Consider the following 20,950-nt stretch of genomic DNA (forward strand, 5'->3'; position numbering starts at 1 on the left):
TGTAAAGGCCGTTACCTGAATTAGAGATGCTGCGGCTGGTATCTGTCGGTTAAAATGTTTCTGTCTTTGTTTTTGTTGCACTTTCAGGGCAAATCCTGAGCCTAGGATCCCCTGGAGATAATACAAGAACGTGGAACAAATACTTCAAATTAGGTAAAAATGATGCCATTCTTTGTATTCAACAGGTAATTATAGCCAAGTAATTTTTTGTTGAAAACCAAATAAAAATACGTTAAATGCTAATCTTTTAAGGGGGTCACATAATCAGATTGCTTTTTGATGGTTTTTTTTTGTTACTGTTACATTTTTCTTCATTTTATATTTCTTCTTTAGAATAAGAGACTTAAAAGACAAGAGTGAAACATTATTAAAAGAAAAATAAAAAAAAGTTGCCTAATTCAGACAATTGTAAAAAAATATTCTGTTCTAAATTGTGTTTTAAAATTTTGAAATCCATTTATTTTTTTTTATATAAACGTTTCCTTCTTTTTCTCCACTTTATACCAGAATGACTTTTTATTATTATTTCTTTAGTCAATCCATTTTCTAAAATGAGCCATTTGAGACATTTACAAGTCGACTTACAACTTAGGCGGTATCTGTAAGTAACGTAAGTAGGGAGCTTACCGCCGGTAAAGCGAAAAATGAAATTGCGAACACTGAAAAGCAAGAGGCGATAGTTTTTCCGATCCAGGTCTGAGGAACCTTGTCTCCATAACCGATGGTTGTAACTGTGACCTAAAGAAAACATAACAGATATATAGATGTTATAGAAGCAGATACAGAGAGGAAATACCTGGAGATTCCATAAAAGAATTCAGCGTAGCCTTGAACCCAACACCTAAAATACCTCTTTCCCTTTCATGTTTGGCGCCTTGCATATCCAAGAGACTAATCCTCTGGGCCCGGCAGCTTGCTTGGCCACTTCATCTACCCCTTCAATCTTTTGTTATTTTCATATTTATTTTACATTTATCATATCAAAAATCATCAGGCAGACATAACCACCTTCAGATGAATCTATAAACTGAATTCCATTTAAGTTCTTATTATGTAAACATTTATATTTCATGCTGAATGTACTTACTACTCCCCACCAAAGGGCATCTGCGTAGCTTCCGAACTGATACTGCCCTGAATCGTCAACCGCTTCTTTTTCAGCCAAATACACAAAATAAGAAGAGAAGATCAGTCCCAGGAACCCGATGTAAAGGGTTGTAATGAGTTCCTATAGATGACAGAAGAATTTCGCCAACCTTTAGGTGCAGAAATACTAACGAACCGTACCAAGAAAATACCGTATTTGCTCGATTATAAGACGAGGTTTTTTCCAGAGCAAATGCTCTGAAAAATACCCCTCGTCTTATAATCAGGGTCGTCTTATAATCAGACCTCAAATAGGTCTGATTATGAGACTAAGATCCAGATCCCCCGCAGCGATGCAGAGGACCTGGATCCTCCTGTGTTAATCCCCCCCCCCCCCCAACTTACCGGTGCTTCTGAGTCCCCGGTGCTTAGTCCGGGCTGCGTGTAGAGCTCTACGCGATACAATCGCGTAGAGCTCTACACGCTTCCCGGACTAAGCACTGGGGACCCAGATGCAGGGGACCTGGATCCTCCTGTGTTAACCCCCGACCCAACTTACCGGTGCATCTGAGTCCCCGGTGCTTAGTCCGGGCTGCGTGTAGAGCTCTACGCGATTGTATCGTGTAGAGCTCTACGCTCTACACGATACAATCGCGTAGAGCTCTAAACGCTGCCCGGACTAAGCACCGGGGACTCAGATGCACCGGTAAGTTGGAGGGGGGGGGCATAACACAGGAGGATGCAGGGGACCTGCATCCTCCTGTGTTATGCCCCCTCCAACGTACCGGTGCTTCTGAGTCCCCGGTGCTTAGAGCTCTACGCGATTCGCGTGGAGCTCTACATGCTGCCCGGACTAAGCACCTGGGGCTCAGATGCAGGGGACCTGGACCCTCCTGTGTTATGCGCCCCCCCCAACTCAGAAGCACCGGTAAGTTTGGAGGAGGGAGGGGGAGTGTTAAATGTGGGTTTGAGGCATTTCTGGAGGCAGAGTGCTCTGTGAAATGCCTTTTAACCCCTTTAATGCCACTCTGCCTCCTGAAATGCCTTAAACCTCCCTATATGCCACTCTTCCCCATAATATGCCTTTTAACCCTCTAAGTGCCAGAGTGGCATATAGGGTTAAAAGGCATATCATGGGGCACAGTGGCATATAGGGTTAAAAGGCATATTATGGGGCACTGTGGCATTTAGAGGGTTAAAAGGCATATCATGGGGCACAGTGGCATATAGGGGGTATAAGGCACTTCTGGGGCAGATGTGCATAACTGGGGGACAGGTTGGAAAATAGAAGGAAATAAAACCAAAATATTTTTCTCAAGCATAGCTTTTATTAAAAAAAGTGTTTAAATGAATTAACATTTACTGGTAAAACTTTTTTCCTATAGGGTCGTCTTATATTCAGGCTTTTTCTTTTTTTCCTAAATTAATATTAAGATTTGGGGGGTCGTCTTATAATCAGGGTCGTCTTATAATCGAGCAAATACGGTAATACCGACAAAAACAAGGCGTCATGGTTATACAAACAGTCTATGTTTCGTAGAAACACTTTTAAGAGTAATAAAGGAAGTTTGATGTTATCCAATGGTGTCAACATACTTGTCTGTGAATAAACACCACTGATCCCAGAAGTCTCCAAGTGCCACCTTGACGGTCAACATGTAGCATCCGTAATATCTGAAGAAAACGGATTCCCCTAGAGAAGAACAACATTACATGTAAAACACGTAGTCCGTGTGGTTTATTTCTCTGTTGAGGGTAAGGTTCAATTCCGAGGCTCAATTTACAAACTCCTAAAACCTCTAACTCTATAAGTAAGTTCTGGACCTTTTGGCTAAAGGGAAGAGGTAAAGCTTGGTCGAGCAGGCTCACAAAGCCTGGGGCGTGATTTTTGATGCCCCTGGTATCGGGGTATCATGGACCCGCCATGTGTTTAGGTGGTGTGCGGGGGAACTCCACTGACATGGGATGTAACTATGCCCTGGGCTTTAGCTGGTGGAGAAAGAAGATCAAAATTTGTAGCCATGGGCTAGGGTCTGAACAGGCTCAAAATCACTTCGCTTTTGGAGGGCATACGTGGTGTTGATTTTTGATCACGGTTTTTCTGGTTCTTGTTAAAAATGCCACAGTGGAGCTGGGTCCCTTAAGACTTGACTTTGGTGGGGGGGGGGGTTTGAGTCTTTTGTCCACCACCCTTGAAGACTTCAGTGGGCCTCCTCTTTCTTTGGAGGGGAACCTAGAAGATCTGACCCTCCCTTGACCTCGGTCTTGGAGGGAAGAAAGGCGCTGCATATCCCCCGACCCCTGGCATCAAGGAAGAATAAAAAGTAGCCTCCACAATATGTGTCAACATACTCTCAGATAAAACAACAGTGCAAACACTGAAACATGGCAACATATTTCTTCTCAAAGTTGTCATATAGCTAAGTTTTGTTTCTAATTTGCCTTGAGCATTGGGGAGGGTTCAGAGCACTTTATGTAGCAGCCCTATAATTCTTCCAGTGGTTTTGACTTTATTATGGGTTTGGAAGTTGCTTTGCTCATAAAATGTCTTGAGCCAGGGACTATTGCATTGAGCATTTAAGGGAAACATTACCTTATAGCAGATGTTGCAAAAACTTGGCCATTGGATCCAACACAAAGAACTATGACTGACGCAACGACTACTATCAAATCTGGAAGAAAAATATGTTTTATTAAATAAATGAATATATTAATTCAGCATAAGCAACAAACTAGGTTCTTCAAAGAACAAATTGTAAGATTGTGAACTCGTTTGAACCCTCCTTAACCCTTGTTATATTATGTACTGCTTGTTATACATTCCTGAGAGCACTAAGGGAACGGCAGTTGTCAATCAGTATAAGGAACATTGAGAAACAACATTTCAACATCACCTTCAACAAAATTTGAGTATTTGGATAAAATAAGAAAAAATTCAGTTGTTTTTGGCATTGGTGTAGCGTTTGTGTACAGGCCACTCTTACCTATTATAGAAATAGGCTTCCTAGCAAACCGCAGCCTTCCCCATACTCCAACATATTTGCTTCGACATCCGGCAGACCACAAACGGACCACATACTCTGCTCCAAAGAATACCACAAGTACGATTTCCTGTGGGGTGAATAAATATGTTTCTCAAAACGTGAAAAATCTTTTCTTGCGCCTACAGAAAAACGTAAAGTTTTGCGGATCAGATTTTTAGCTTTATAGTAGATATTTTCTTCTGGCTTCTTTAAGGACTAGTACAAAATACTGAATACGAATAGGCTAAAAATAAGACCATAAAGTGCCCCCTTTGCCCCAAACAGCTTGTGAGTGCCTTTGCCCCAATCAGCTTATCAGTGCTATGATAATCCCCAAACTGCTGGGGGAAAGATGGCACAAACAGCTTGTCTGTGCCATCACTGCCCTCAAACAGCTTGTCTGTGCCTTCTTTGCCCCTTTCAACATACACACACATATGTAAACACACTTACACAAATTACATACATTTACTCATACTCACTAATACACATCCATGCTCTCACACACACACACACACACACATTTATGTGATATATATCACATAAAAATGTAAAAAAAAAAAATCAGAGCTTACTTATTTTATATGGGAGGCCCTCCTCATTCATGGGCATTCGTACAAATTAACAAAATTTGTACGAACCTGGACACAACAGTATAAAGCTCTAATTCTCTTTTAATTCAATAAGAAGATAAAAATGCTACTAAATATTTTACAATTTTCTCTCACAGATAAAACATAAAAGTCCGCTTCATATATAACACAAATGAAAACCTCAATCTACTGTAAATTATTCTACGGCATGGGACACTGGACACCCTCTGTAAGGCGAGCTTTATGCATAATTGTCGAATATTGGACATCAATCGGACCTGTCAATCAAACAGGTAAGGGAATTCTCAACCAGGTTGCTAAATTCAATACCGTGCCAAATTTAGGAAGATACCAAAAAGTATATTTTTACATTAATTCTATTTTAAAGATAAGGGGAGCTAGAGGTGCCCTTGGTGTATGTATATTGCGCAACGTCCCTGCTTCGTAAAACAATGTTGCAGTTTTAAAAGTTCTCACATTCTTTCAAAGTAAAAAAAAGAAGAACGCAAAGTTACTGTAATAGGGATCTGCGGTATAACAGCAAATATTCCATAAATCATGATTTCCTTTATGAAATAAGAGGACCATTTGCTTCCAAGGTGGGTACTTTTGATCCAAAAGAAGGCAACCTCCCCTTAAGTTTTTAGAATTTTGCCACTTAGGGGGAAAATTTGTTCTTGAATCCAAAAGGCAATCAGATTTCTCCTTGGATCAAGAAGCTCTAAAACATTAATGTTTATTCTATTATTTATAGCCTTGTATGAAAAAAGTAATGAATCCTTAAACAGACCTGCTTTATTTTTCCCAAATGCCAACAGTATCCTTGCAGTCACCTTCACAAATGAAAGACCCCAAATGGACAAAAAAAACAAAAAACAGTATATTCTCATTGAAATGACTGCGGCCCTTATCCTGTTACGATATAATAATGGTATTTAACATTGTATGGGTAAAGTATGGGTGTTCAGTTTACAGATTTGTGATATATTTGTCCTTGTTGTTTATTTACCAAACTATATGACCATTTTAGGAGATATTCCAGGGACGGAGGCGTAAAATTAAAAACACGTGTTTTTTATTCGCTGCCCTTTTAATGTACTTTGTTAGTATTTCTAAACTACTGCTTCTTAAGTCCTGCTATAAATATATATTTAAAAACCCCATACCCATAACACTTTCATGCATATACTTCGAAGCTACACACAATTAAACAGATTGTTTAAGATACCGTACTTGGGGTACTTCAAGTAAGTAACAATTTTCCCCCTAGCTAAAGGAGAGAGAAGACGTGAAGAAATGACTAAGATAAAAAGGAAATAAACTTTATTCATTAGAAACTATACCTAAAACATCAACAATTAAATACTACATTGGGCAGATCGAATGATTACATTTTTGTAATCCTCAGTTATCTTGACGTTGCTAATTTAACAATAGAATGAATATTAACTTTTATGAAACAAAAATTACCGGTAGTCATTGAGTTTTGTGGCTTTTAAAAGGTAACTTTTTTTTTCTCCCTAAAATCATCATAATTAGAACTTTAACATTATGGATCCAAGGCAGACCCTTCAAAGAATAAAAGACCGCTGAATGATCAAAATGTTATATCAGTAGAAAATAAAAGTAGAAAAAAAGGAGGATAGGGGCATCTGCTCCCCCAAAAGACGAACTGTCCCTCCTAAAACGAGGGTGGTATGGCGTATCGAAGGCAAGGCTAGCCCACTGCATGATAAGGTGAAGCCCCCCATTTCATTCCTGTAGCCACAACTCTAAAGAAAAACATCCTTTTATAGGCACTTTTTGCTATGATACATTATTATCTGATGGCTCTCCGTAGTTATAAGGATGGTCCACCAATGTAGACAACATGGACACTTATTGTCCAAAGGTACATTGAGGCTTGAGTTGAATCTCTATTAAACAAGGCTTATGGGGCAGACAAGGCTGATGCCAGACATGTTTCACATGAACAATGGATGGACCAACGTAATATGTACTTGGACAAAGGAAGGGAATCTAAATAACTATTTATTAATGATAAATGTGACATTAATCCTAGCTTGTCTTAACAAACCATACATCATAAAGTGCAAGAAATAGCAATTCCACAATAAAGCTGCTCCTTTATATCATTAACTTACCATCCAGAAGAGAGTTTCTGTGGCCAGGTTCGAGTATTGCTGTATTGTTGAAAGCACACTGAATATGAGGCATATTAACACTATAAGAAACCTGAAAAAAAATAGAATTTCAAAAAGGTTAATTTTGTATAACTCAAGCCCACCGATAAGCAGAGAGAAAAAAAACACACATAAGCATTCATGCAATAATGTCTAGAATAACTCAATTGCGATCGAGTAAGAATTTTCTACTGTCATAATAACTTATGTCTGGAATTCAGAGATTGAATGAAAATACTACATGCTTTTTAATTGCCTAAATTCACATAAAAATACCAGAACTAAGCGGTAATATCCATAGCTAATACTAAAGGATAAACAGATCTTAACGAAATAACGTAGAGTTAATATAGACTGCAGAGAGTAAGGCTGGTGATGACCTCATGACGTAGAATTAGTAAAGAGAAAGTGATGCGAGACCTAGAAGAACCTTTAATAAATTTGTTAAATATTCAAGATAGAAAGTTTGTTGTTCTTGTTTGTAGAAGATTCTCATTTATAACTCAAGTCGGGCGTATATTTTCTGCGAGTGCTTTAAAAGTAAATATAATGTCGGAATGTTCTCGCTTTCATTTGCATTTGTGGCCTTATGAGGTCCACGTTCGGCTAGTTGCTTTGAAAGTGTGTCATGTGTGTTTTGGTTGTCATATAAAACACATTTCGTTTACTGAGTGATGAGACAATAGAACACAGATGAGCCGAATATTGCGCCAGTGAAGTAACCAGGATAGTCTAGTGTTATGAGCTGGTGTTGAAGGGACACCTCATCTATTTCTGAGAACATAATGGGTACTCAATGTCATTAACGTACATCGCACGCCTCAACATAAATCGAGTCATCCGACAATGATAAAGGACGTTTTAGCTGCGGCTTGTTTATCAAAGTCTTTCTTCGTTTACGCTCCGCAAGAAAACCTTACAAAAGGAGGTCCCAACAACCAAAACATCTCATAGAACAGACTTTTCATCAGCGTTGGGGACCGATTTCTAGGTAGACCCTTTTTCTCAGATAAGAGAAGGTGGGAAGGTCAACAGAAAACGGAGTCAAAAAGTCAAAGGGACAGAAAACCGAGCCAGTCTGAGCAGTATCTACACAAGATAAAAGCAACATTCAGCACGCAAAGAATCGCCTGCACGTGGGTCCGTCTTAACCCAAAAAACAAACATCTAATGCTATAGGGTGTTTATTTTGGCAAAGCTTTGTCTCAGTTGGCATTTTGTAATTTTCTGTTGGATCTGGTTCACATTCCCAGGCCTACATTTCCTTATTACAGAGGGGGAAAAAAGATAAACAACAATAATGGTCAGAAAGTTATAATTATGTTCTGATTTAGATCAGTTGCCTTACAAACGCTGCATTCATTACTGACCTTGAGCCTCCTGAAATCAGCTACGATGGAGAAGAGGTCCCTAAACATGCAGCAGCCACTCATCTATTATATACTCCATTAAAAGAAATTCCAGATTGGATACAACGCTTTATCTGTTCTTGGGAGAGTTCTGCAACAACCGTTAGCTTCTCTGCCACCCCATCCTCTTTAGTTGGCGAGTAGGCCGATTCTAGGCCTTGCTTGCGGTGCGTGCCCACTTGACCGTGCGGCATCTCGCAAACTCGCGAGAAGGTAAGGCACGTATGCACATGACAACTTTGACCTTAGATGACCTTTCTTACTAGTGGGAATTTGCTATTTAAACACCGGGCCTACATTTTTTGTCTGCCCTTGGGTGGTGTAAAGGTGGTGGCAGAACCTGTAGTCTCATTCACGGTACAAGACCCGGCTTGTTCCAGAACCCTTGCCTCAGTCTCCTGATTTGGGTTATCCAGATGTTCATGACTCACAGTACCAGACCTGGCTTGTTCGAGTGTCCTTGTCTCAGTCTCTTGATCTGCTTGTCCTTATGTTAATGATGCATGGTACCAAAGCCGTCTACTCCCAGTGACCGCTCTTCAGATCACCATCTTACCAGAACCAGCTTTCTTCAGTACGTGTTCCTGCCCTTTTCTGTTTTTGCTAGTTGCTGACTTTTCCCTATCTCCGCACCTGGGTTCCAGTCCCTCCATATTTATTAGATATAATGTAATATAATATATGTTTATACTTATTTATAGAGCACGCTCAGATTACATAGTGATACTAAATTGGTACAGAAGCACAGAAGGAAAATTGGTACTGGTACAGAAGGAAAAGAGGGCTCCGTTCTTAGAAGCTTACACTTTTCTATACTCTATTTCACCCTTGAATCGTATAAGGTCACCAGATTTTGTATGTGCGGCAGGTACTCCCAACAATGTAGCCATTCATTTCCCAATACCTGGTCTCTACCTGTAATTGCCTGTCTATTCCAAACAATGCTTTTTTGTCAAGTTGCTTTACGCTCATGATTTCCAAGTCATCTGACATATCTATGTCAACAGTGACCATTAAAAATGTTCCATTAATATAGTTAAGAAAGACCTATGCTCCTAAACACAGTTTAACCCTGAAACAGCATAGATTTCATCCAATGGCTCCATATACGACTACGCTAGGATTAACTTGACATATTAACTCTGGAACTTAGAACCTAAATGGGCCAATAACATACTTTGGCGGACTCTTAAATTTGTGCAAATTACCTATATATTTGTGCTTATCTATCTATCTATCTATATATATATATATTTATTATTATAATTTTTTTCTCATATAGCTTTATTTTCTGGTTATTTTTCTTTGTTCGGATTCAGGCATTACAAAAAAATTACACGCCTCTAATTCTGAGAATGCTTTGATTTTTATAAGCTGGTATGTCATGCCTTAATAAATTCCTAATCTTCTGCTTAAAAATCAGATTTTAAACAATCAAATTTCCTTTTATTTAATTATAAAATACGCCTAATGTTGAAAAATGTATTTTCCTGGTATTTCTGCATTATTTGCAATGCTGTTTGAGCAGCTAAGGCAAGTATATACCTGGTTCAGAATCCTTCGGCTAATTCTTGGAAAAAAAAAAAAAAAATACCGTCATGAGCTTTGCAAACAATGTCGGATTATTAAAATTAATTTGTTTGCGACTGATAACAAAGCCCAATATTCTGCTATTCTAACCATTGTAGTACATTGAAATTATTATTACTAATGCCAAAGAGGGCTGGATGACGAATGTCTGTAAACTCCGATCTGATGACATCACAGGGAGTGTACAATCACCGAGTCGCGTCCCAAGTCAATGATATTCTAACCCACAGCTAAAGCCAATGTTATTGCTCATTTAAGCAAAATATTTATTTATTTAAATCAAGCAGATGAGCGTATCATTATTCCTGATGTTCTGGCAACTCTTTTCATTAGAATCTTCAATATGCCAAAGGGTTCATTAGCTTTGAATAAATCTGTATTTATATTCCTTAATGATACATTTGATGATCGAAATAATTGCAAGAAATGTTCCTTCATCAGCTGCTTTCAACACAGCTCATAAATATGCAATTTTGTAGCTATTAACTGCGTTTCATTCGGTAAAAGCGAAGGAAAAAAAAAACAAACAAACAAACAAAAAAAAAACTTATAGACGAGATTCACTAACCTCTGAGGTTTAGATCTGCTAATGTTTATGGGACCTTGAAGAGAAAGCAACTAGTAGGAACTGGGAGTTTGACCCAGAGTCTCCTGGTAAAGCGCTCCTTTTCTGGGTCTTCTACGCAGTGTCTTCTTAAGGATGTCTAGGGCTAGCCATGTGTCAATTTTTGAATAGCCCTGGCCCCCTCATGAAGCCACATCATCAGAAGAAGGAGAGCTCCCAGTAGCCTACCTTGGGAAGTTCCACTTCATGGTTAGTGGATACAGTAAGAAAGATATTAAGTGGGAGTGAGATTTTGGAAATGAGTATGTCATGGTGGAGAGTTTAGCCAAAAGATTACTCAAAGTGGTATACTTTGGCACAGGCTCTGAAATGCCATCTGGCACACTGGGCACATGCATGGTGGACTAAAGTGCCACATACTCACCCAACCTCCAATGGCAGATCGGGTGCTGCAGCGCAAGGCCAGCGGCTGGATATGCCCGGCTGCATCCTACATGAGCAAAAAGAACGTCAGGCGGATGCCAGCCTTAAAATGCCAGGGCCACCTCGTCTTTGCCAGTCCGGCCCTGCTTTGGAGAACACTCAAAGCTTTATCTTTGTTTCGTATTTCGACCAACTTTGCCCTTTGTAAGTAAGATCTATCTAAATATGATTAAAGACAGACTGAGCAATACTTGTAGCAAGTAATACTTTTTAAAAATATACCCAGTAGGATGAAATTGTATATTTAAAAGCTTAAAAAGTTACAGAGCTTTGAACCACCTTAAGTCAGAATAGAGAACGTCATAAAAAAAATATCAGCATTATCTATATTATCTATTATAAATACAGAAGTTATGGAATCCAAACAACAACAACATCTTTGGGGTTTTTTTTACCTGTCCTAATGAAGCCTACAGCATACCTAACAACATGTTTTCTTAGTCCTAATATTGATTTAACGCATTTCATGATGAAGGATACTTAGCTAGAAGTGACCCTATTTCCTAATCCTAAGAAAAACTATCACCCATATGAACATGCAAGCCAAAGAACTCTTTCCAAAGCTATGTTCTGGATATCAAACAATATACTTACCAATCAAAGCAGATATTTTATCATATATGTAAAGATCTTTTTTTTTTTTTTTTTTTTTTTTTTTTTATAAAGGTGGGTTTCAGTAAATCTCCAAAATGTATAAGTGCATTAAATAACAATAAAAAAGTTATAATAGTAAAACAGTAACAACTATCACTGACCATGACATGAGCTGCCAATTTAGATACACCTTGTAAAACATCCCAGTATCATCTGTCATTAGTGGTCATGACGTAACTTCTTTTTAGTGACAAAGTAACCGTTTGTGTAATTATGTGTCAGACACTGGGAAATGCGAGAAGGGGTTGGACTCGGGTATATAATCATCGAATTTGGTCTTTTTTTGAGCAAATGGCTCTGCCAAGCAGTGGCGGAACTACCAGGGTCGCAGGGGTCGCGACTGCAACGGGCCCTGGAGTTCTGCCAGCCAGGGGGGCCCAAGCGGTAGTTTTCTGCAACCGCTGGGCTCCCTTCTGTCTCCTCTGCTCCCTGCCGCCGCCGCCTGCCTCAGCGCTGCCCCGATTCCAGTGGTGGGAGCGTGAGGACCTGTCTCGGGTGATGTCATATGCCTGCGCTCAGTGGTGAAGCAGTGTGCACCGTGGCAGAGCAGTGAGACAGAGGCCTCACGCCCTCACCACAGGACTGCCGGTAAGTGAGCTACAAAGGGGGGTAGGGAGAGGGTGGATAGTGAGAAGGGGTAGATGGTGTGAGAAGGGGGTAGGTTGGGGGTGGGGGGGGACTTAACAGATTCTGCCACGTGGTGGCTACTCAGCTCTTGGAGAGCTACAACTACCATGATTACCAGCTAACCTACTAAACATGCCAATGGATCCAGGGATTTGCGATCCCATCATCATACTGCAAATGATCATAAACTGGAGAAACATCAGTTTATGTATAAGGCAATGGTCTTTGCCTAGAAGGAACGGTGTCCCTTTGGGTTTGTCCAATGGGGACAAAGCATACACAAGTACTTGCTAAACCTCCGTAACTCCAGGTATTTTTGTTAATTAAATTACCCTAAATTTGCTACATTTAGCGCTGCGTAAATTGTTGGCGCTATATAAATAAAAGATAATAATAATAATAATAATATTTTGATAAGCCTACCCCAAGTTTCTTAACACTTAATCAAGCCTTTGCTCCAAGACCAGCAGATAATATAATGTTAAATTAATTATTGCTAGAAATATTTAAATACGATGCCACAGATTTTATTTTTTAAACTTATTTTACAGCAACCATATTATACATCACATGGATGATTCTCTCACAATGTATGCCCTTTCAACGTATTCTTAGTCAGATTTCAAGTGTGAACTTTTGTGCTGACCAATGTCAAGTCGAAGTATGCACAAATCCTATGACTTCCGATACGGCAAAGACGCATAAGTCAACAATGGAGGCGATAAGGAAGATTGTGCCCTCAATACCAGAAATGTGAAGCACAGAATAAACGAACCATAAACCCATTTAGCACATGACTGTATTTTACCTATGTTGTATTTGGTTTTAACTCAGATACACATGTACTTTACAGAAAAAAAAACATTTACATATAAAATGAACCAGTTTGCGAAAATTTAGACTGGAGGCTTTGTTCCCATAAACAAACATCTAGCAACTTATCAGTTCTTTACTTTCATTTGCATTCTTTAGATAGCTATACAATATTTCCAATTTATCTCACTTGGTGCGAGAAAACTGCATGCCACAATGTAGAGATAACATGGCAGGAATTATCAAATGTTCACTCTTTGAGAACAGTTCAAATCCCTTGAGATTAAGAAGCTACTTGATCAAACATATTTAGAAGGTGTCTGTAACATCTATGGAAGGACTTGCGGAAAGACAGGGCTTCTCTGATGAGTGTCTTTGGTGCGGAAATCACACACGGTCAATGATGAATTTAGTAAACTGGTCATTTTATGGAGCTGTAAAAGTGCAAAAAAACCCCAAACATTTAAACCAAAATATTTTTTTTTTCTAAAACAAATAACCCATTTTAGTTAAGATGTTGTCAAGGCATTGTTTAGCATGGTAGGTCTTAAGTAAAACATCAGTATGGTGGTGCAATTTTCTAGCGATGCCATAAATTTTTGTACAGTTTCTTTTTGAGATGGCGTTCTTTTGCTGTTAAGTGTCTTCTGGAGAAGGCATTATTTTGTAGAGCTGGGTCTTCTGGAGAAGGCATTATTTTGTAGAGCTGGGTCTTCTGGGGAAGGCATTATTTTGTAGAGCTGGGTCTTCTGGAGAAGGCATTATTTTGTAGAGCTGGGTCTTCTGGTGAAGGAATTATTTGGTGGAGCTGGTTCTTCTGGAGAAAGCATTTATATGGTGGAGCTGGGTCTCCTGGAGAAGGCATTTATTTGGTGGAGCTGGGTCTCCTGGATAAGGCATTTATTTGGTGGAGCTGGGTCTCCTGGAGAAGGCATTTATTTGGTGGAGTTGGGTCTCCTGGAGAAGGCATTCATTGGTGAAGCTGGGTCTCCTGGAGAAGGCATTTATTGGTGAAGCTGGGTCTCCTGGAGAAGGCATTTATTTGGTGGAACTGGGTCTCCTGGATAAGGCATTTATTTGGTGGAGCTGGGTCTCCTGGATAAGGCATTTATTTGGTGGAGCTGGGTCTCCTGGAGAAGGAATCCTTCTAGAAAAGGTTCTTGTAGAGAAGGCATCCTTTGGTGGAATTGGACATTCTGTAAGTGTCAGGTCTTTGGAAACACAGTTTGCTGATGAAGGGTCTTCCTAAGAATAGTTATTCAGATGTGTGGGGTTTCTTATGTTGCCATTTTTGGAATGTCAGCACTATTAGACATTTAGACCGTTTGTGGTCAAACTATTGCCAAATCTTGCAACAAACGAAGTATGGGCAGTGAATGAGAAACTTGAAAACCATCATTATATTTCACACCCAAACTTTTACTTTAAATCACATCAAGTAGACTAGAATATATTCTATTCAAGTGACAAAAGCCACACCTAATATAACACATACTATTACCAACCTTTCTCACATGAGAGAAATCAAACTTGATTAACAGGTTCCTTCTTTAAACCGCACAAAATGTATTGGACATTAAAGTAAACAGAAAAGCAGAAATACAGTAAATTTGTTCCCCTTATTCTACTTTTTAGATACGGTGAGGGCACAGAAAGCCGGTGGCAAGCACAAAGAGACCACAACTACCTCTAACGTTTGCCCCGTACTCTAACAAAGGCAGCACTTATTTCATCTATACAAAGATCACAGAGATGATTGTCACGCAACTACAGAACAGCAACAGCTGACAACATGTTTCAATAATCAATTATTTAGAGGAACTGTTCAAAAACCATCTCCTGCCTTGATTTTGCAAACAAAACATCAAAAGGTGTTTAACCCCCTTTGGGTTACAAAGAATATTGCCAGCTAACCCGTAAGCGGCAGATGACACTTGTTGTCGCGAAAACAAAACACAGTGCCCACCGATGACCACAGGGGCAAGTATCGTAAGCTGCCCAAAAACCCAGGCAGATCAACGGCAACCACATTTCTGCATGTGCCATGGGTCCCAAAGCCACGTGCACAATTACACACAAACTGCAAGAAGCAATGTCTTTGTAAGTCTTAACCCAGGCAGAACGAGCGAGGCATTGTGGAACGTTTTACTGGGGATCATGTAAAGGATATCTCTGTAGCTGATCACACGTGGCATGATTGGGAATGCCGGTCTGCAGTGACCTGCTTCCTGATCGCTGTGTAATCTACACATAGTTAGATTGCAGGGAGAAGATGGAGAAACTGAATAAAGGACCCTCGTGGTATAAGGACAATTCTGGTGCAAAGTGGTCTCATTTTCACAGCAACCACTGGAAAAGTCAAATCGGCGAGTACATTCCATTGGTTACCATAGTGATAAGGCCACCATTAAAACTTCACAACCTCCTATGTTTTCTATAGTCAAAAAATAGGAGAGTTTTGATGCAATAAGAAATGACAAAAATGTCTGAATCATTCTTTTCTAAAAAGGAAGCACCAAAACACCAAATCGTTCTATCCATTACCACGCTTTACAAAGGGTCCTACTTTAACATCACTACACAGCGATGGATACAAGCTTACTACAGTGGGCCATTTTGGCCTAAAACGTGCAGTTAGCAAAGGTTCCTTTCACGTCGTGCTGATGCTCCGCGTGTATAAAGAAGAAGTTAGTTCTGTTTATGGTTTTTCTAACAGGGCTTTACATGGAATGTTAAATAAAAGAAACATCTAGAGCAGATTACGCAGCGCAATGGATATACCAGTATTGGTGAAATTTATGTATATTTGTGTGTTTAATCGTTACATGTGTTTATAATTAAGTCTATTAGAGGTGTTCAATGCTGATCGGCTGAACCCCGTTTTAAATACCGGTCCCTATATGAGAAATGTCTGTCTATGATTAAGCCCATATGGGCGAAACGCGTATTACACACAGATTCTCTGTTCCTGCTCTTATGGATGTGTACAATAAAGCTTTGTGATTCTAACGGACGTATTGCGCTCTGAACGGAATTACGTAAATTGCGCGCTGCTTAATCTGCTTTAGAGGTTTAAACAAAAATGTTAAACAATCCACGTTATAGCGCTTAACAAAGAGAGAAAAAATAAAATAAAAAGGGAAAATGCTCATCTCTTCAAAAAGGACTTATTTTTCCATCACTAAAACAAAAAGCAGCAAATCTTAGTATGGAAATAAATACTTGGGTAACTTCTGTTCTTAAGGGTAACCTAACTGGTTGACCATAGTAAAGCTATCCCTAAGTGGCTCAGAGGACAGTAATAAGCAGATACCGTATTGAATGAATACAATAAGTGGTTTTCCACTCAGCCGTGGAAGGAATGTCACCGAGCAGCACCCGAGTGTAGAACTTTAAAGGGGAACTCCCATCATACTGTTATATCGCCCAAAGGAAAATATTACATTTGTAACAAAAATTTGCGCAAATGGTTTCTAATTTATTTCTATGTTTCATGCGATTACTCGTGATCTTCTGCTGTTTGAGAACCTAGAAGCCTCTTGAAAGTCCAAACACAGCACCGATTGTATCATATGCGGCACAAGGTGCGAATCACGCTTGTAGATATTTATGCTACAAACTGCTTTTTTGAAGCCAAATATTGTAAAAATGTCAAAATGCGTCTTTATTTGGGATAATCCTCTGGCTTCACATACAGCGCTTCTGACCTCAGCTCGGGCTAGTACTGCCACTTAACTTCTGAAACTAAATGAGGAGGGATTTCAATTTTGAAATGATAATTCTACAAAATAAAACAAAATCTGGAGAACCACATTTTTTTTTATTTAAGGTACTACAAGCCTATAAGGTGCATTAAAAATGGAATTTCAGTAGGGAATGAAGTATGAAATCTGTAATGGTGAGCAGGCCGGCCAATGACCCAGTAGGTTTTGACCAGCCTGGGGGACTTCATGATTCTTTCTAAGACATCGGATAAACATTATGATTGCTTATCGTACAAGAAATGGACATTCAAGTCCAGACTCCTTGCTCGCAAACTCCCGCTCCCCTGGGTTTTACGAACTTGCCGATTTTCCACCACCCCACCCTTTGGCTGCCATGTTCTCCAACCACTCATCGTGTGTTTGCTGCACACAGACAGACAACCTCTATAACCTGTCTGGCAGCGAGCGCTGTAATTAATGAGAGGCAGGAAGCTATTCTGGGCAGTCCGGCACTTAACAGTCTCGCTCCTAAATGTCACACGTGTCCAGATGCGGGATGACTAACCCGTTCCTAAATCCGTTTGGAGCTCAGTAATAAAACACAGCAGTGCTAAAAAACCCAGATGCTCACACTCGCCTGTCTCGCTTTTATTTAACGTTTTGGGACATATTTATAAATTTTACATTTTGTTAGATCGCTTCCAGCTCTGTACTGAGAAGCAAGTTATGTTTTAGCTTATCATATTGTTATTATGGAATGTACACTGCAGCTTTTATATTACCCCGATGGGCATCAGAGGCAAGTTGTGTTTGCTCCTTGCACTTCTGCCACTTAATTTGTGAGTTTCTGTATTTATTTCTTTAAAAAAAGATTTTTGTCCATATTTGTCTGCAAATACACATATCACAGAGCTGTTGTTTAATGTCGCAGATTTAGATATAGAATCAGCACACGCTATCTTCTAAGTTCTTAGCACCATCTTTTATAAACTGCGTTCAGTCCAACAAGGATGAGTCCAACCCTATCTGCTGGGACTGGGTAGAGTCCAGCTTACAGACCACGCCGAGTTACTTTACAAGTTCCTCGGTCTCATTAGTGAACAGAAGCGGCCACAAAACAGAAAATAAGGGTCAATTTGGCATGTCATGCTTGGTAAGATGACCCCCTTCTCTACCATAGGCACATGTATACCTGCAAAAATAGACAGGGCACCAAGAATGGTCTGCCAGAAGAAGAGGTCAAGGTTTTGCCAGAACTGGCTCAGCTTTGGGTCATGTTTCCCCATCTTCCATCACACTAGACATCTGGTACAATCCTGGTCTGAAACAGTGAGTTCAATCAAGTGTAAAATAATGGTGGCCCAAATCCTTGAAGTCAGGCTAGCCCGAGGTGTGTGCTCCTGACTATCGCTTAAACATTATATACCTTTTTAGCTGTAAAGGCTATGTCCCCAACTGTATGAAACAACATTTCTCTTTTATTACTTTAATAATCCACAAAATAAATTTTTACCGTAAACCCTCTGTGACGTGGGTCGGGGGGGGGCTTTAAACAGTATAAGAGATATGGAAGTTTAACGAGATAAGAGTCCTGAATTCCTCCGGAACGCTTGTCGGCTGTAACAGCCAATCACAGCACGGCTTAATGACATTGTTTTTCACGAACGCAGGCAGACCAACGCTGATAAGTGCTTGTGTATTCACGTTTGCCATTTGTCCGAGGCCTAGATTGTTGACAGGGAAATCATTTGGGAAAGACACCAAAAGAAAAACCCAAGGACAACGTGTGCCAGAGACATTCCAACACATTCTACTAGAAAAGCGATCTACAGCGGAGCTTGGGACGCGGCGAGCGGCGATACGCGGAAGCTTTAATTCTATAAACTGAAAGTTCTTTCAGGACATCTGTGAGGCACTAGAGCAGTCTACCAGTACTTCGGTATTAAAAAAAAAGTCAGTCGGAGCATCAACACTTCTCTGAAGAGACGCTTTGTGTTACAAGCTGTAGAGAGTTATGAGGAAGTAGCACTTTAGTGTGAAAGGAGTAGATCAGCGGATTGGCATCCCGGGGGTAGACGCTTTAAAAAAAAAAAAAAAAAAAAAAAAAAAAAAAAAGCTAATTCAAAATAGGCTGGTAAGGAGAAAAGATTTCAGATTTCAGCATTTGATATAGCATGATTATTATATAGCGCCAACAATTTACAGTCCATACGTTCAAAGGGTGCGACAAAACTAGAACCAACAGACTAAGAAAAAAAATGATAGATAGGTAGAGAGGTCCCGGCCTCCAAGGCTTACGCTCTAGACCCTATGCTTAGCTAATTGTAACAATTTACGGATAGATTTATGTTATAAATGTGGTATTAGATCCCTTATGCCAAGAGGCATTTGGAGCTCTATCACAAAGGCTACTTCTTTTTGTCAGGTGCGTCCTGGCAGACTCCCTCCCGGCAGATACCTGTCCTCATGCGCAAAGAGAAGCTGCAAGGGTGCACGAAAGGACAAGGAGGATATGACTTGAGCGGCTTCCAGTTCCCAATCTGCTCCAGTTTCCTTTCCCATCCAGCCCACGGAGCTTGGCCAAGCCCTGGGGCGGCAGCCTGCACTGGCCTGTCTGCTCATATGTTTTTTTTCTACACGTGACAAAGCAAGAAGTATTCAGAAAATGCAAAAAGCCCCTCGATCTAGGAGAGATCTCTGCAAGGTGGAATATAATTATTCCAAGCTCACCCTACCGCCATCGGAAACACTCAAAATACACTAAAAAAAACCCCGGAAATTCCTGACAATTATGTGATTGTACTAAAAAATAAATATTTCAACCTCTAGTGTTTCCAGAATATGTTTTCAGCAGATTTGTACACATTCTCAATCGGTTATCCGAGCCCAAAACACCCTGACTTTATCATACTGCATAAAGTAAGTAGTAGAATCTTAATCACTCCATAGACACTCCAACTGATAAAAGTTTTTTGGAGGAACGGACTTCATTAGCATTGCCATAAAGCATCAGCTCAGTGTGGTGTTTAATCAGGGAAAGTCACCCAAAATATCACATGACTGACAACAATGGTGGACTCCAGGTCTGCAGATAAAGGGAGTTTATTGAAGCAAAATGAAATAAAACCAGCTTTTTGCCAACACCAACCACGGCACTGGGGTAGAAAAATATATATATCCCTCTCCCCAATTTTTTTCACCTTGAAGGACAGCCTGAAAGAAAATACAGACTGTTTTTACGCTATGTCTATCAAAGAAACGTGTTTTTAAGGTTGCACGACTACTTTGAAACGCTAGCCAACGTAAATAAGGTTTCTCCTACGTGTGTAAACATTTCCATACCATCACGGAATGCCAGATCGTTCTAATTACATTGCTGTTTGGAGCAGGTTGGAGGAAATCATTTTTTTATCTGCAGATTCTCTTACGTTGGCTTCCTGCTGACTTTCGGAGCAGGAGAATGTTTTTAGATGTAGCAGGAAGTTCAAATACAATCCACTTCTTCCACCCCACTGGATATATACATATATCAGTGGATACGCGAGTTGACTGTTAAAGTACCTTGGAATTATGTATTGTCTCGACATGCCTCATTACCTCTTGTTTCTGTAAGTCCAAACTGCTATGTGATGTTTTACTTATTATATCTATTATATCCATTATTACCCATTGGACAGCGCAGGGGAATATCATGGCGCCATATAAATCAATAAATAAAATATTTAATAAAACCTCCGTCAAAAGGCATTATTTGCGAAATTGGTGCAAAATGTCTTATACAGAAAAATAAATAAAATGTTGAAATATTATTCACTCTAAAAATAGTTTGCAAGTCAGACATAAAAGAGAATAAGGATATAGGGATAAGTGGTGAGTAAAACTTAATTTTTAAGGTTATCCCGAGCTTCCCCATTATATATTTACAGCGCGATCCCAATTCAGCCTCAAGAACGTACACCAGAATTCAACAAATAGAGTAAACTGCTCATAATGCCATAAAGCACTGCAAATATACATTCAAAAAGTAACTTAACACTAAAATATTCATCTATAAAAGTAAAGATTATACAGCATTTGCACAGTTAGAAAAAGATAAATTCCCCTTACTTTGCATGGAAATAGTTTTTGTAGTGTATATTTCAATTATTAGGTTTGTACATGAATTAATTTTTTTGCACATAAAACTACTAAAAAAAAGTTGTTGTTTTTTTTTAAATAAA

At 39.6% G+C, this 20,950-nt stretch overlaps 1 protein-coding gene across 1 annotated transcript in view; it reads right to left on the minus strand.

Annotated features, from left to right (window-relative positions):
• LOC149276247 (potassium voltage-gated channel subfamily KQT member 1) overlaps positions 1-20,950 on the minus strand; it is a 34,804-nt gene that overhangs the window by 4,059 nt on the left and 9,795 nt on the right. The window contains exons 2-8 of the mRNA XM_089503815.1: positions 6,847-6,937; positions 4,071-4,197; positions 3,680-3,758; positions 2,683-2,779; positions 1,088-1,228; positions 628-738; positions 16-111 (exon numbers count right to left, since the gene is read on the minus strand). Coding sequence (XP_089359941.1) covers positions 16-111; positions 628-738; positions 1,088-1,228; positions 2,683-2,779; positions 3,680-3,758; positions 4,071-4,197; positions 6,847-6,937 — 742 coding nt within the window. The remainder of the gene's footprint in view (positions 1-15; positions 112-627; positions 739-1,087; positions 1,229-2,682; positions 2,780-3,679; positions 3,759-4,070; positions 4,198-6,846; positions 6,938-20,950) is intronic.

The sequence above is a fragment of the Sceloporus occidentalis genome, unplaced genomic scaffold, assembly GCF_023333645.1.
Source record: "Sceloporus occidentalis isolate IW3139 unplaced genomic scaffold, rSceOcc1.0.p SCAF_243, whole genome shotgun sequence".
Taxonomy (NCBI): Eukaryota; Metazoa; Chordata; class Lepidosauria; order Squamata; family Phrynosomatidae; genus Sceloporus; species Sceloporus occidentalis.